This window comes from Somniosus microcephalus, chromosome 11, assembly GCF_052327205.1.
Source record: "Somniosus microcephalus isolate GS21.2 chromosome 11, FLI_Smic_1.0, whole genome shotgun sequence".
Taxonomy (NCBI): Eukaryota; Metazoa; Chordata; class Chondrichthyes; order Squaliformes; family Somniosidae; genus Somniosus; species Somniosus microcephalus.
In genome coordinates this window covers 114,560,947-114,576,438 of record NC_140997.1, presented here as the reverse complement: position 1 = coordinate 114,576,438, position 15,492 = coordinate 114,560,947, and the positions used below count along the sequence as shown (strand labels likewise).

At 46.8% G+C, this 15,492-nt stretch overlaps 1 protein-coding gene across 1 annotated transcript; it reads left to right on the top strand.

The window, feature by feature from the left end:
* Window positions 1–3,703: 3,703 nt before the first annotated feature.
* Window positions 3,704–14,667, top strand: LOC147110833 (uncharacterized). Its single transcript, XM_086002274.1, has 5 exons — window positions 3,704–3,812; window positions 4,976–5,247; window positions 11,264–11,387; window positions 13,628–13,683; window positions 14,153–14,667. The coding sequence occupies exons 1-5, from the start codon at window positions 3,722–3,724 to the stop codon at window positions 14,429–14,431; spliced, it is 822 nt and encodes a 273-aa protein (XP_085858400.1). The 5' UTR covers window positions 3,704–3,721; the 3' UTR covers window positions 14,432–14,667.
* The last annotated feature ends 825 nt before the right edge of the window (window positions 14,668–15,492 follow it).

Genomic DNA, 15,492 nt, shown 5'->3' with positions numbered 1-15,492 from the left:
AGTCGGGAGGCCGGGCTGTGCCGGTGCTTGCCGCGGGAGCGGAAGATCGCGTCGCTCCCGTCGGCTGGCCGTTGAGGCCGAAGACGCTAGGCCGGGCTGTGCCGGTGCTTGCCGCGGGAGCGGAAGATCGCGTCGCTCCCGTCGGCTGGCCGTTGAGGCCAAAGACGCTGGGCCGGGCTGTGCCGGCGCACGCACATCACGTTGTACGTGACGTGATGTCAGCACGCTAGGGCGCGTCTTAAAGGGGCAATGGCCCCAACAGGTAAGTTAAAAGGGCAACGGCCCCAAAAGGTAAGTTAAACATACAGTAAGGTAAATTAAAGGGAATTTTTTGTCTCAATGTAAGGGACAACCAGTGGTACCGCCACATAGGCCCCCCCAGAATTCGCTTTAACGAAAGTCCAAGGATGAGATGGTCTGAAGAGCTGGTGGGCACAGCGGTCGTGCTGTCTCGACTTGGTAGGCGAGGTATGAAGATGCTGCTCGTGAGCGGATCCTTACGCGCGTCGTGGCAAATAAAACATATCCGTCAGGCGAAGGACCGTGGAGATGTGCGAAACAGCAGGCCTTGTCAGAGTGACGGGCAGGTTGGGCGGACGCGGGCGATGTCTCCGTTGATGTCGAAACAAGTCCTTGTTCCGATGAAATCTGCAGGAACGCCGATGGGCGATCCAGGAGGACTGGACTGGTGAGGTCGGTGAACTCGCCGACAGGTGAGCGAAACCTTCGGGAGGCTGGAACGCATGGAACGGTGCGTGCCATAGTGCTACGACAATAACACAATGGAGGGTGAAGAGTTGCTGCGTTGATCAGTGATCGGTGAGGCCAGCAACTTTCACGTGGCTGATCGCGGCCGCAGGATGCCCGTTGGACCCGTCCTCAATGTGTGCAGCTTCAGTAGACGTTTGCATTTGCTAAAGGGAAAACTGGATAAAGGGCAGCAACGGTCCAGGTTGTTGTTGCTTTCGGGCGGGGTAAACTCTGCCTGGAGGGCGGCAACACTTGAAACTGTTGTAGATTTAGGAGAAAACAGCCGGGAGGGCGGCACGCTTTTTGTTCACGCCGAATCGTGTAGTGGGTAACACAACCAGCAGGCTGAAGGGCTGGTGCATCGTCGGCGGAGAAGGAGTCGTCGGTGTTCACGAGGAATGTGTCCTCGTGCGCGAGGAGTGCGTCCTCGTGTTTTGCGGGGGTGAGTCCTCGTGGTATCCCCGTGGGGCGCGCTCCGATCTTATGGGCCTGAACATGCTGTACCCCGCGCTTGGAGAGATGTATACTTGCTGTTGCTTTGGACGTAGAGGCGGACAATCCGTGTGGCAGTAGAAGAGTCGAATACGGAGACCGTGAGCACGTGCGTGGTCTGTGCCGCATCGATGTTCTCGGAGAACGGGGCTTCTACCGTCATAAAGCACGAGGGAGACCGTGGCTCCCTGGTTTGTGGTAGCGACAGCAGAACGGCTGATGCTTCCATAGCGTGCTTCGTTTGTGAAAGACGTTCACAAACCCACCAATTGTAGCGCTGATGGACGACGGTTGCCGCTGGTTGTGCTCTACCTCTGTGAAATCGTTTGTGAAAAACGGGCTCACCTCCAAGCTGCGCTTCCGTTGCGAAGACGTTCGCAAAGATGGGGTCGCTTGTGGTGGAATCGGTGTTAGGCGTTTGCTGTTCCGTGGTTGTTCGTCGGTTGTGCGTTGGTCGTCTTGTGGGAAGACGAGGGTCAGGCTGCGCATTGCTACCGTGACAATCGTTCACGGATACGGGTTCACCAATTGTAGCGTAGGAATTGATGAGCTCCCGTACTCACGTCGTTGGGTCATCAATGTAGCGGTTTGTGTAGATCGCCACTAAATAAGAGAGTTTGACTTCGACGAACTATAAATAAGTTGTTTATTTACAGGAACAGGCTAATTATAGCAGGTAAGATAGCTGACTGTAGGAGCACCGTGGTGTAGGTCTTGTCCCAGCGGGGACTCCACGAGGACTGAATTCGCAGTCCTGTGGGGAGCGTGATGACGTCATCGCATTTGTATTGTGACGTCATCACGTTGTTCGCGTTTCCCGCGCTTAGGACGTCACGTGATGCGTGTCGTTGCGTCGCTGGCCGTTGAGGCCGAAGCCGGGAGGCCGAGCTGTGCCGGTGCTTGCCGCAGGAGCGGAAGATCGCGTCGCTCCCGTCGGCTGGCCGTTGAGGCCGAAGACACTAGGCCGGGCTGTGCCGGTGCTTGCCACGGGAGCGGAAGATCGCGTCGCTCCCGTCGGCTGGCCGTTGAGGCCGAAGACGCTAGGCCGGGCTGTGCCGGTGCTTGCCGCGGGAGCGGAAGATCGCGTCGCTCCCGTCGGCTGGCCGTTGAGGCCGAAGACGCTAGGCCGGGCTGTGCCGGCGCACGCACATCACGTTGTACGTGACGTGACGTCAGCGCGCTAGGGCGCGTCTTAAAGGGGCAATGGCCCCAACAGTAAGTTAAAAGGGCAACGGCCCCAAAAGGTAAGTTAAACATACAGTAAGGTAAGTTAAAGGGAATTATGTGTCTCAATGTAAGGGACAACCAGTGGTACCGCCACAATATAATACAAGCTGTGTGATGTAAACCAGTCAAACTGAGGCATCACTCAGTCCCAGTATGGGCTGTTAACCCTGACTGTTCGACAAGGAGTTATGGTGAAGGGGTTAAGGATTGGTCTGGCGATTTGGTAAGTATGTTTCAGGGTACTGATCCTAGTGTCCTTACAGTGTTCAAACTAATATTTGTGTGGCTTTAATTTAAATGACACATGTTCCTCCTAGGAACATAGGAACAGGAGGAGGCCATTCAGCCCCTCGAGCTTGTTTCACCATTCAATGAGATCATGGCTGATCTGTACCTTAACTCTATCTATTTGCTCTGTAACCCTTAATACCCTTGCCTAATACAAATCTATCATAGTTTTGAAATTTTCAATAGACCCCCAGCCATAACAGCTTTTTGGAAGAGAGAGTTCCAGATTTGCAATACACTTTGTGTGATGAAATGCTTCCTGACGTCATCCCTGAACGGCCGAGCTCTAATTTTAAGGTTATGCCCCCTTGTTCTGGACTCCCCCACCAGAGGAAATAGTTTCTCTCGATTTACTCGATCAACTCCAGTAATCATCTTAAACTCCTCAATTGATCACTCCTTACTCTTCTATACTCAAGGGAATACAAGCCCAGTCTATGCAACCTGTCCTCATAATTTAACCCTTTTAGCCCTCACCTTATTTTACAATACCTGGCACTAACATGTGATGCCCACTGGTCCGTTTGGGACATTCCGCGACCGGTGGCCACCACAGGGCATAGAGTGTCTAATCAACACCGATAATAATGCTGTAATTTAAATGAGAAGTTTATTTTAGTTTAATTAGATTTTATGTTTAATTATATTAGTGGTGCCTCCTCAGTTTAACGAGTTGTCTTTCTGTCAGTGACATTGAGGCACCCCAACAGCACCCCTATTGATTTAGTTACAATAGACTCCCATGAAAGTTTTATTTAAATCTGGTAGTACTTGTTACATCAACTTCATGATAAATCCATTACAGAAAGTAGGTGTTCAGCACACAGGAATCCACTCCAAACAGCAAACTCATTGATAGACTCAATGAGGGGTTGCTACAAGCCAATCAGGAGTCCTCCCAGTTAACTTACTAACTATATATACAGCCTCCAACAGCAGCCCCATTTACATTAATGTGTTCACTATGCCTCCAAAGAAAGGCTCAGTAGTCACTGGGCCTGGAACAGTTAAAGCAAGGACTGTCCCGTCAAAGAACCAGCGATTGTCTCTTCCAGGTAGGAGCAGACCAGGTGTCTCTATCTTCCTGCTCAGCCCTGTCTGGACAGGAACTGTTTTTCAAGTCAGCTAATTTCTGAGTGGAAGGGCCTTGAGTTGAGGCTGCACAGAGCTGCTATACTTCAGGCTGAAGAGTCCCACCCATTTTTTTCCCTTTAATCCAAGTGTTTCTATAGCTGGGCCTAGTTTTCTAAAACCAACTGCTGTTTATTAAAGGATGTGCTGGCCCTTTGCTCCCTAATTGGGTTAATGGTTTGTTTAGAATTCTTCCATTCACTCCTGAGTGAGCTGCTGGATCATGTCTTTCTAACTTGGTGTTCATTGCCTTATTAGTTTGCTTTCACTCCATGTATTAAGAAGTTTCCTTTATCATGTGTCTATGAATTAGTTGTGAAGGAGTAGGGCCTTAATGTAGGTGAATAATTACTTTCTATCCAACTTTGTACTTGATTGGGTCCTTGATGAAAGTAAGTTTGCCTTGCTCAACAAACCTGCTTTTCTCCAATCTCTGCTGCCTGCTGATAAATGACCCATTTAACATCACTGAATCCTACTCCTGTTAAACCCAACTATCTGCCACTTGTCTCTGGTGCTAATACCCAATTTGTTTTTGAATGTGGTTTGGTTTAAATTGTGGGACTTTCTATAGTAAAAGGGACCTGCTCCAGTCCATTTCCAAAGTTACCTTTTACTGTGAAGCTCAGTTGTGACATGCTCCTTACTGACAGCAAAGCCCCAGAACTAATGTGCCTCCTATTTTTGGAGGTGGTATTAGTTTCTGAGCTGATGCCTAGGGATGGGGGCAGATAAATGGTTCATACAAAAGACCCTCATACTGAAGCAGCAGTTAGCAATTTGAAATGTTAATATACAGGCCTTGGAATCTTGCCCCAAAACCTGATGGCTCATTAACTGCAGTGTTTGTCAATCCCTTGCCCCTCCAGCCACTTCCCTGATTCCCAGACTCTTGGAGGCTGTCCTTCCACAAAAGTTTGTTCTTCCCTTTTGCTAAGTAAAGGACATCCTGTCTCAGTGGCCCACCTGTCTGATTCCCTGTGGTACTGTTTCTGCAATTGGTAAATCAGTTCTACTTGAGGTTCAGACAATGTTCAATTGTAACAGATGTTGCCAAACTAATGGTTGATTTACATATCCATTCCAGGTGTGAGCAGGCGAACCAGCACTACATTGATCCGCTCATTTAACAAACCCCCTCCTATAATAAAAATGGTGGTTAATGCCTTGAAGAAAAGCAATGATCGCAAAGGAACTTCAGTGCCAGCTATAAAGAACTACATTCTAACGGTTTACCCCACAGTGAACCCAGTCTACTTGAAGACCAGACTCAAGAAAGCCCTGAGTACGGGCCTTGAAAAGGGTGTTCTGGTCAGGCCCGCAAACTCAAAAGCGATCGGAGCAACAGGAAGATTCAAAGTGAGTGTACTCCTAGTCTCTGTCTATGACAGGGAAATCTTTCTGAAACACTTAATTCTATTGTGACTAGCTGCTTACTGTGCCCTTGACACCAAATTTAAGTGAAATAGAAAGTGAACCAATTCCTTTACAAAGTGATGGTTAGTGGAGCCTTGGTTTTGACAGCTTCACTCAGATGGTGACTGTCTCCTCTTGGTTTAAAGCTCGTGGCCTCTTGATTGGAAAGTGCAAAGTAATACATTTTGGTTGGATGAATGAGGAAAGGCAATATAAATTAAATACAATTCTAAAGGGGCTGCATAAAGAGACCTGGGGGTATATGTGCACAAGTTGTTGAAGGTGGCAGGACAAGTTGAGAAAGTAGTTTAAAAAAGCATATGGGATACTGGGCCTCTTCATAAATAGAGGTATAGAGTACAAAAGCAAGGAAGTTATGATGAACCTTTTATAGAACACTGGTTTGGCTACAACTGGCATATTGCCTAATTCTGGGCCCTGCACTTTGGGAAGGATGTGAAGGCCTTGGAGGGTGTAGAAAAGATTGACAAGAATGGTTCCAGGGATGAGGGACTTCAGTTACATGGATAGACTGGAGAAATTGGGGTTGTTCTCCTTGGAGCAGAGCAGATTGAAAGGAGATTTGATAGTTGCTCAAAATCGAGGGGTCTAGACAGTAGATACAGAAAATGTTCCTATTGGTGGAAGGGTCAAGAACCAGAGGACAGAGTTAAGGTGATTGGCAAAGGTCCAAAGGCAACATGAGGAGAAACTTTTTACATAAGTGGTTATGATCTAGAATGTACTGCCTGAAAGGGTGATGGAGGCAGACTTGATCATGGCTCTCAAAAGGGAATTAAATAAGTACCTGGGGGAGAAATTGCAGGGCTACAGGGAAAGGATGGGGGAGTAGGAATAGCTGAAGTGCTCTTGCAGAGAGCTGGGATTAGCTGACTGGCTTCCTACTGTGCTTCAACGATTCTATTCACAGAATCACAGAAACCCCACAGTGCAGATAGAGGCCATTTCGGCCCATCGAGCCTGCACCGACACATATCCCACCCGATCCCTGTAACCCCCTACACCAACACATATCCCACCCTATCCCCGTAACCCATCCCCCGAACACTAAGGGTCAATTTTATCATAGCCAATCAACCTAACCTGCACATCTTTGGACTGTGGGAGGAAACCCACAAACACTGGGAGAATGTGCAAACTCCACACAGTCACCCGAGGCCGGATTCGAACCCGGGTCCCTGGCGCTGTGAGGCAACAGTGCTAACCACTATGCCACCGTGCTATGATTCTAACTACCTACTTGACTCTCTGGGCCTCAGTTATGTTTTGCATTCACTAAACATGCCTGGGTGTGTCGTGTAGCTGTGTCTTAACAAAATCTGTTTCCATATTGGCTTCTGATCTGCTTGCACAACTGGGTTTGAGGCTGAACAGCAGGTACCTCCCATCTTGCACTTTTTAGTGGGTATTGGATGTGGATGGATATTAATCCATTGTTTTCAAATTTAGTTTAGGATTTTAGTATCTTGGCCAAGTGGGACTTTCAATCTTCATCCCTCAAGTCATTGACTTGTAGGATTGCTGCTTCTACAGATCACCACACAACTGAGCATTACATAGTCAAAGCTAACTCATGTGAAGGGTCTGTACACTGTCATTGTGCTCAGTAACAAGTTAGTCTGGACCCTGTCTTATTCTGTACACCCAAAACTGAACTGACTGCATTATAAAGTGTGGCTCACCAGCCTGTGTCTTAAGTCTAGAGATCAGGCAGGAGGGAATGAGCTAGACAGTAACTCCAGCTAGCATAAGCTGATGATTGTAAAGATGTCCTTGCCCTATGGATGTGATATTCCAACAGCTTAGGCAATGGCAGTATGATTAGCAGCTATGGAGCATAGTGAACCAATGAATGGGAATCTTTCTATCTGCCCACACCCCCATGGTCAAGTCTTGGTCATTCTCCCTCAACTTGCTTAATGGATGATGTGTGTAGGTAGTCCCCCCACCCCCCATAGCCAAGTGCTGACACTTCCCTCAACTTGCTTAATGGGTTGAGAATTCACTTGGGAGTAACTTTAACTTGACTGTGATGAATCTCATTGTCAACAGTTAATGGATTAAAAGTTGTTTAGTTTTCATGCTTAACTATTGGTTGAGCATCCACCTACTTTGATCTGAGCCTCAGCTTTGGATGGTCAGGACCTGCCTATTGATTCTACCTGAGCTCTTCCACCAGATCTAAATATGCCACTTGGTAGTGCATAATGAATGGGCCTCTGCAATCTTTCATTGGGATGGGTGGCAAATCGGTGAGCTATTGTAGTGGTCCAGTACCTGTGCATGGGGTGAGGACTAATCATTTGCTGAACACCAGTTTGGCTCTGTCACCTTCCTGGCTTGAGCCTGAAGTTGATCATCCTGCATGGGTGATGCCATAACCTACAACAGTTGGGGTTCTGTTGCTTTATACAAATGGTAAATGCTGCACATATTAGCCAAGTAAAATGCTGGAGCTGTGATAGAGTCATAGTCAGAGTTTTACAGCACAGAAAGAGGCCCTTCGGCCCATCGTGTCTGCGCCGCCCATCCCTCCCTGTCCAGTCTAATCCCATTTGCCAGCATTTGGTCCATAGCCTTGTTATGCAATGGCATTTCAAGTGCTCATCCAAATGCTTCTTGAATGTTGTGAGGGTTCCTGCCTCTACCACCCTTTCAGGCAGTGAGTTCCAGCTTCCAACCACCCTCTGGGTGAAAAAGTTCCTCCTCAAATCCTCCCTAAATCTCCTGCCCCTTACCCTGAATCTGTGCCCCCTTGTTATTGACCCCCCCTACTAAGGGGAAAAGTTCCTCTTTATCTACCCTATCTATGCCCCTCATCATTTTTGTACACCTCAATCAGGTCCCCCCTCAGCCTTCTTTGCTCCAAGGAAAACAACCCCAGCCTGTCCAGTCTCTCTTCATAGCTGAGGTGCTCCATCCCAGGTAACATCCTGGTGAATCTTCTCTGCACCCTCTCCAAAGCAATCACATCCTTCCTATAGTGAGGTGACCAGAACTGCGCACAGTACTCCAGCTGTGGCCTCACCAGTGTTTTGTACAGCTCCATCATAACCTCTCTGCTCTTATATTCTATGCCTCGGCTAATGAAGGCAAGTATCCCATATGCCTTTTTAACCACCTTATCTACCTGTTCTGCTGCCTTCAGGGAATTATGTACATGTACACCAAGGTCCCTCTGACCCTCTACTTCCTAGGGTCCTACCACTCATTGTGTATTCCCTTGCCTTATTTGTCCGTCCAAAATGCATCACCTCGCACTTTTCAGGGTTAAATTCCATTTGCCACTTTTCCGCCCATCTGACCAACCCGTTAATATTGTCCTGTAGCCTGAGGCTTTCCTCCTCGCAATTTACCACCCCACCAATTTTCGTGTCATCCGCGAACTTACTGATCATACCCTTTACATTCTCATCCAAATCATTAATGTAGATCACACAGCAAGGGACCCAGCACCGATCCCTGAGGTACCCCACTGGACACAGGCTTCCAGTCACAAAAGCAACCTTCGACCATCACCCTCTGCCTCCTGCCACTCAGCCAGTTTAGGATCCAACGTGCCAAGGCCCCCTGGATCCCATGGGCTCTTACCTTCTTGACCAGTCTCCTATGCGGGACCTTGTCAAAAGCTTTACTGAAGTCCATGTAAACCACATCCACAGCATTTCCCTCATCCACACACCTAGTCACCCCCTCGCAAAATTCAATCAGATTGGTCAGACATGATTTACCCTTGACAAAGCCATGCTGACTATCCCCGATTAATCCTTGCCTCTCCAAGTGGAGACTAATTTTGTCCCTCAGAATTTTTTCCAATAATTTCCCTACCACAGATGTTAGGCTCACTGGCCAGTAATTCCCTGGTTTATCCCTGCTACCCTTCTTGAATAATGGTACTACATTAGCTGTTCTCCAGTCCTCTGGTACATCCCCTGTGGCCAGAGAGGTTCTGAAAATTTGTGTCAGCCCCTGCAATCTCCTCCTTTGCCTCACAACAGCCTGGGATACATCTCGTCCGGGCCTGGGGATTTATCCACTTTTTGGCCTGCTAAAACCGCTAGTACCTCCTCCCTCTCGATGCTGATATGTTCAAGTATGTCGCAGTCCCCTTGCCCGACTTCTATATCTACATCGTCTTTCTCCATAGTGAACACTGAGGCAAAAAATTCATTTAAAACCCCACCTACTTCATCTGGCTCTACACACAGCTTGCCACTTTGGTCCCTAATGGGCCCTACCCTTTCCCTGGTTATCCCTCTTGCCCTTAATATACTTATAAAACATCTTAGGATTTTGCTCGCCAGTGTTATTTCATGGCCCCTCCTCGCCCTCCTAATTTCCTTTTTAAGTATGCCCCTGCACCTCCTATACTCCTAGGACTTCCACCGTCTTTTGTAACTGCCAAAAGCCCCCCTTTTTTTCCTAATGCATTTTTGTATATCCTTTGTCATCCAAGGTTCCCTTTGCTTGTTGGTCCCACCCTTGACCTTTACAGGAACATGTTGGTGTTGTACTCTCTCTCTATTTCCCTTCTGAAAGCCTCCCACTGTTTTGATGTGGATTTTCCTATAAGTAGCTGCTCCCAGTCCACTTTTGCCAGATCCTGTCTTATCTTATTAAAATCGGCCTTCCCCCAATTTAGAACCCTGATTTCCGGGCCGTCTTTGTCTTTTTCCATGGCCACCTTAAATCTCACTGAATTGTGGTCACTATCGCCAAAATGCTCTCCTACAGACACTTCCACCACCTGCCCGGCTACATTCCCTAGAATTAGGTCCAGTACCGCCCCCTCTCTTGTAGGACTTTCTACATGTTGGCTCAAAAAGCTTTCCTGGATGCACTTTAAGAATTCTGCTCCCTCCAAGCCTTTCACACTCTGACTATCCCAATTTATATTGGGGAAGTTGAAATCCCCCACTATTACTACCCTATTATTTTCACACTTTTCTGATATCTGCCTGCATATCTGTTCCTCTATCTCCCCCTGACTGTTTGTTTGGGGGCCTATAGTACACTCCCAGCAAGGTGCTTGACCCCTTTTTGTTTTTAAGTTCTACCCATATGGCCTCATTAGAGGAACCCGCTAATTAATATATCATCCCTCCTTACAGCCGTAATAGACTCCTTAATTAATATTGCAACACCCCCTCCCCTTTTACACCCCCCTCTGTCTCGCCTGAAGATTCTATACCCCGGAATATTTAGCTGCCAGTCCTGACCCTCCCTCAACCATGTCTCTGTGATAGCAACAATATCGTACTCCCATGTGTTCAACAACAACTTCAGTTCATCCACCTTATTTGCAAGACTCCTTGCATTAAAATAAATGCCTTCCAGCCCTGCCATATTCCCTTTTGCCTTCACATCTTTGCTCTGCCTTCCCTGCTGACTTGTTTTTTCCTCCTTATTTGGCTGTACATCACCCCCTACTATAGCTCCACTCTGTATCCCATCCCCCTGCCGAATTAGTTTAAACCACCCCCCCCCCCCCCCCCCCCCCCCCAGCAGTGCTAGCAAACCTCCCCGCAAGGATATTGGTTCCCCTCTGGTTCAGGTGTAAACCGTCCGACTTGTACAAGTCCCACCTTTCCCAGAAGCAGACCCAGTGATCCAGGAAACTAAAGCCCTCCCTCCTGCACCATCCCTTTAGCCATGCATTCATCTGTTCTATCCTCCTAGGTCAATGCCTCCACTTTAGGAAGTTAGACTAACAAATGGCCCAACAGCATGTTTAACACTAGCCAAAAAAAGTCCACGAGGCCACCAACACCACTCTTCCACCCACCCAAATCCAACTATAGAGTTAGAATTGTCTGAGATTTTCATCTCCAATTCTAATGTTGCATAACTTGCAAAATAATAGCTTCATGGAGCACAGAATTCTAAATTATTTCACCAGTGTTCTATCCTGTGAAATTTGATTATTCCCTCTCCCCAGCTTGCAGCTAAAAGTGCTGTGAAGAAAACCAATGAAAATGTTGATCCAAACAGTGGCTCCACCAAGGTTACTGCTGCAAATGTGAAACCCAAAGCAAAGAAACCTGAAGCTGATAAAAGATCAGGTAACTATCTTTACTTCCTGATTCCATATTTCTGCTGATCTAAAGCCCATTCCATCTCCTGGACCAACTTGGTGTCAAATGTTTCCTCAGCCTGGTCCTTCCATATGTGAAATTAACTGGTCTGGGTTTATGGGGGGATAGATGTACTAGTATGGAATATTGCTTGACTACACTCATTGTACATGTGAATCCTTGTAGCTAGCTGACTGGTATAGACTGACTAAATGTAACCCTGCTGCAGATGCCATGCAACAAATTAAGTTCAAGTGCTGCTTGGCTCAATGGCACTGGATCCAGTGACAGGGTAAATGTCTCTCTATCCACAGGTCCAGTGCATTAATGGGTTGGTAGCTGAAAAACCAAATGGGATTTGTATTTGATACAATTGGCTTTTCACAACTTAACATGACTCATGGTGCATGACCTAAGGCTTTGGAGAATACTAGAGTAAAAGCAGCTAATGTGTGTAATGTCATAAAATCACAATAGGAGTCCATTGTATCTGTGCTGGAGCAATCTAAATCTAATCTCTCTGCCCTGCTCTCAGCTGGAATAATTTCAGTGTCTTGAGTTTTGCTTCAGTTTCCCATCCCTGGTGAATCTACACTGAACACTCTCTGGCTTTAATGTCCTTTCTATAATGGGGATCCCCAAACTGCACACAGCAATATTGCCTTTAAGCTGCACTGTGCTCTAGAGGTCCTGCACAGGCCACTTGCCAGCTTCACAATGGAAAAACCATGCCTGCGCAGAAATTTGAATGGGCTGCGCAGCCCCTAAAGGGACTGCACACCAAAAAAATTAAAGGGCACATTGGCACACATACTGTAACTGGCCTGACCAAAACAATGATGTGTCAAATTTATCATTAATTCATTCATACTCTGCCCCTATTTATAAAACCCCAAAATTGTTTTATGGCTTTATTTATCTTTCAGGGAATTGTCTTTGGATCCTGGGGTATCACTGTTCATCCAGTGTCTGTCTTGGGTGTATACCCCATTCCTTGTTTCCCCTCTAAATGTATTACTGCACTTTATGAAACTGCATCTGGCACCTGCCTTCCTGAAAGGGTTGATTTTTAACCCTGGTGTGGGCAGAGGTTGCTTAAAATGGCAAGGGGGTATTGCACTGCCTTTCTGACATTTCCTGCCCCCTCACCAGCTTAACTCTTCAGAACAGGCGAGGGCCACCAGCCCAAGGCAGTAGGGGGCCTACTTTTAAATCCTAGCCTGATGTCACATTTAACTAAATTCAGGATGTCTGCATGGTCAATATTGACAGCGATAGCAGTCAGCAAAGGGGACAAGTGTTCAACCTTCTGAGGATTCCTTGTGGACCAGGAGCAGATGTGGTAACCTGGGTCCACCTTCATTTGGCCCACCCGATTCTTAACATCCAGGGTTTTTGACAAGTCTGCTCCATGTTGTCTTCACCCTGAGCTCCAAGTTTGGCTTTTTAGTTTGGACCCATAGCTTTTCTTGTGCTTAAATAGTCCAGACCTAACCTTTCCATACCATTTTACTGTCTTCTGTACAACAAATCGGTGATCTTAAGACCAGAACGTCCAAGTTTCTCCTCTTTCCTCATGACTTGGACCTAGACACTAGGAATTGGGGGAGGGAGAGGAGGAAGGAAAGGGTAGGAGAGACACTAGACCAGGCTATGCCCGGGTCCAACTTGTATTTGGAAAGCAGCTGCCTGTTCCCTTTCCCAAAAAAAAATATTGGCCTATCTTTTGCTGCAACTGGGGCTCTGCACTCTATGTACACCTGTCCTGACATGGCTTCAGTATGTTAGTGATGGGTAAAGCTCTAAGGACCACAAACTCCATGTCTTGAGATGCCTGCAATCATGCTGAGGGGGACTGCAGTTCTTGTACTTTGGACAACAGCTACTTTTGGCCTTTCAGTTACTAAATTAGATGTTCAGTCTAGGTGCTAGTCAATGTCCAGCTCTACTCTAGTAGCTGTTCTGAAGCAGAGTTTGATGGACTTGGAATCTCTCATTGACTTCCTAATAACATTACCCATATGGCAGTGTGAATCTTCAACTAACTATTGGTTCTAAGTGCCATGGTGTATGTGGGCATAACCTTCCCTTACAGAATGGTGATGTGAAGCCTCTGCCTCATCACCAGGTGACTTGACTTGTGGCTATACACCATGTTGTACACCAACTCCCAGTGTGACTTGTGGCTAAAAGTTTCAACTGGCTTGACAAAAATCTATTCTCTGCAGATGCATCCAAGCCAAAAAAATCTACAGACCTTGGAAAAGGAGAGAAATCTGTAAAGGTAAGGGTGTTGACTTTCAATTCTGTCCATGTTGATTTGTAATCTCTAGCATTGGGTCAAGGGCTGGCTCCTGCAGCTTCATTGCCAGTCTGTGCTTCTTGCACTAAAGCCTGGTTCTAGTCAGCTCCAGGGTTAGGGAGGTGAGGCCAGGGGTTCCTGCTTAATAACTAGCACCCCCTTCCCCCCTCCAAGTATGTGTGACTGACCATCTTCTCCTTTTTAATCCCTGTCAAACCCCAGAGCTTGCCAAGCTTTGAGCTGAGACTAGAAGGCAACTGGTGCCAAAGTAAGGCTAATTGCCCATGGATGGGAAGGGGTGAGAAGGGCAAGGGTGGGTAGCTTAATGTTGCCAATAAAAACTTGTGGCTTGTGTTTGGGATTATTGGGTTACAAAGTGAAAATATCCCTCATTCTTTGGATGACTTCATACTGAAGCACTGTTCTCCTTGGTAAACAATTCTAATTGTAGGGATCAGTGAAGAGTGGATTAGGAATAGCCAAAAAATCACCCAAGAAGACTGGTAAAATATCAAAACCTGAAGACCAGAGTAAAGTGGACAAGAAACTCAGACAGCCCTCAGTCACTGGGACAACAGGGAAGACTAAAGTAAAGAGCAAGACTGTAAAAGAGGAACAAGATTCACTTTCAGAAGCCTTGCCAGATAAGAAGGCTTTGAATTCTGACCCTGTAGTGAAACAAGGCCTGAGGAACCAAGGTAAGAAGAAGGAAGAGCTGACTAAGGCATAAGGGCCATCCCAGAAGAACCTCTAGCATCCAGAGCTGCCTGGGCCTGCAGCAAGAGGCCACTGAAGGCCAGGCTAAAAGCTGAAAGTAAGGCCAAGGAAAAAAGTGCAAAAAGATGATTGACTGACGAGCTGGGCATGAATCTCCTGGCCATGAAAAATGGTACTTGTAACTTAATTGAATTGCACTGTTTTTAAATGTGTATTTTGTAAGTTATTCAATAAAAACTTAACTTCAAATGTGTTGTGGAGATCTTTAAATCCAAGTGGAAATGGTCTCCTTGCAGTTCCTCAATCCCTTGATTTCCCCCCCCCCCCTGTTGAACCAATGGCCTAGGTCCATGATCCCTTGATCTGAATTCTAAACTCCTGGGAAATGTGGGTTAGTTATTCAGGGCAATCTGTTTGTTTATTTGTTTGCAGGTGCAGTGTATTGTGCCAATGCTGCCCCTAGATATCTTTCAGAACTAAAGTTCACTTTCTAAAAATGTGGGAGAAGGACAAGAACATTCTCTTTTCCTGGTTCTTGCTTTGTGTTGCTGGCCTTTGGTTTTCCCAGGAGTAAAATACCTTGTTTGCAACTCTCTCTCTGTTGGCACCATACTTTCACATCCTGTTCAAAGCTCAGCAGTGGCTCCCCTCGCCTTGCTGTACAACCCCTCAGATTAAAGCAGTGCTTTGTCTAAAACATTTAAAATCTCATCCTAGTAAAGGTAATCTCCAGTGTCTACACTTGTAGGTGCCAAGTGCTAGAAATAGATACCAATAGATGGCTTCATGTAAAACAATTTTAAGACCTTGTGTGCTGAGCTGGCTAGTGTTCTTTGGCCTCAGTTGTGGGAAGGAAACTCATTGTCCTGGCATAATGCAGTAGTAAACTCCTGCAGGAGTGGGTGAGGCTCACTAGGGAGTCTACTGCATGCATGGTGGAAGGAGCAGAGTTGATGGAATGACTCTTGGAAGCTCAATTATTGGATTTGAAATATTGCTTCTGTATATGGTGGATGCTAGGGTAACCAATACCCTTAATGGACTGGTTCTTGAGCTTGACAATATTAGTGCTGT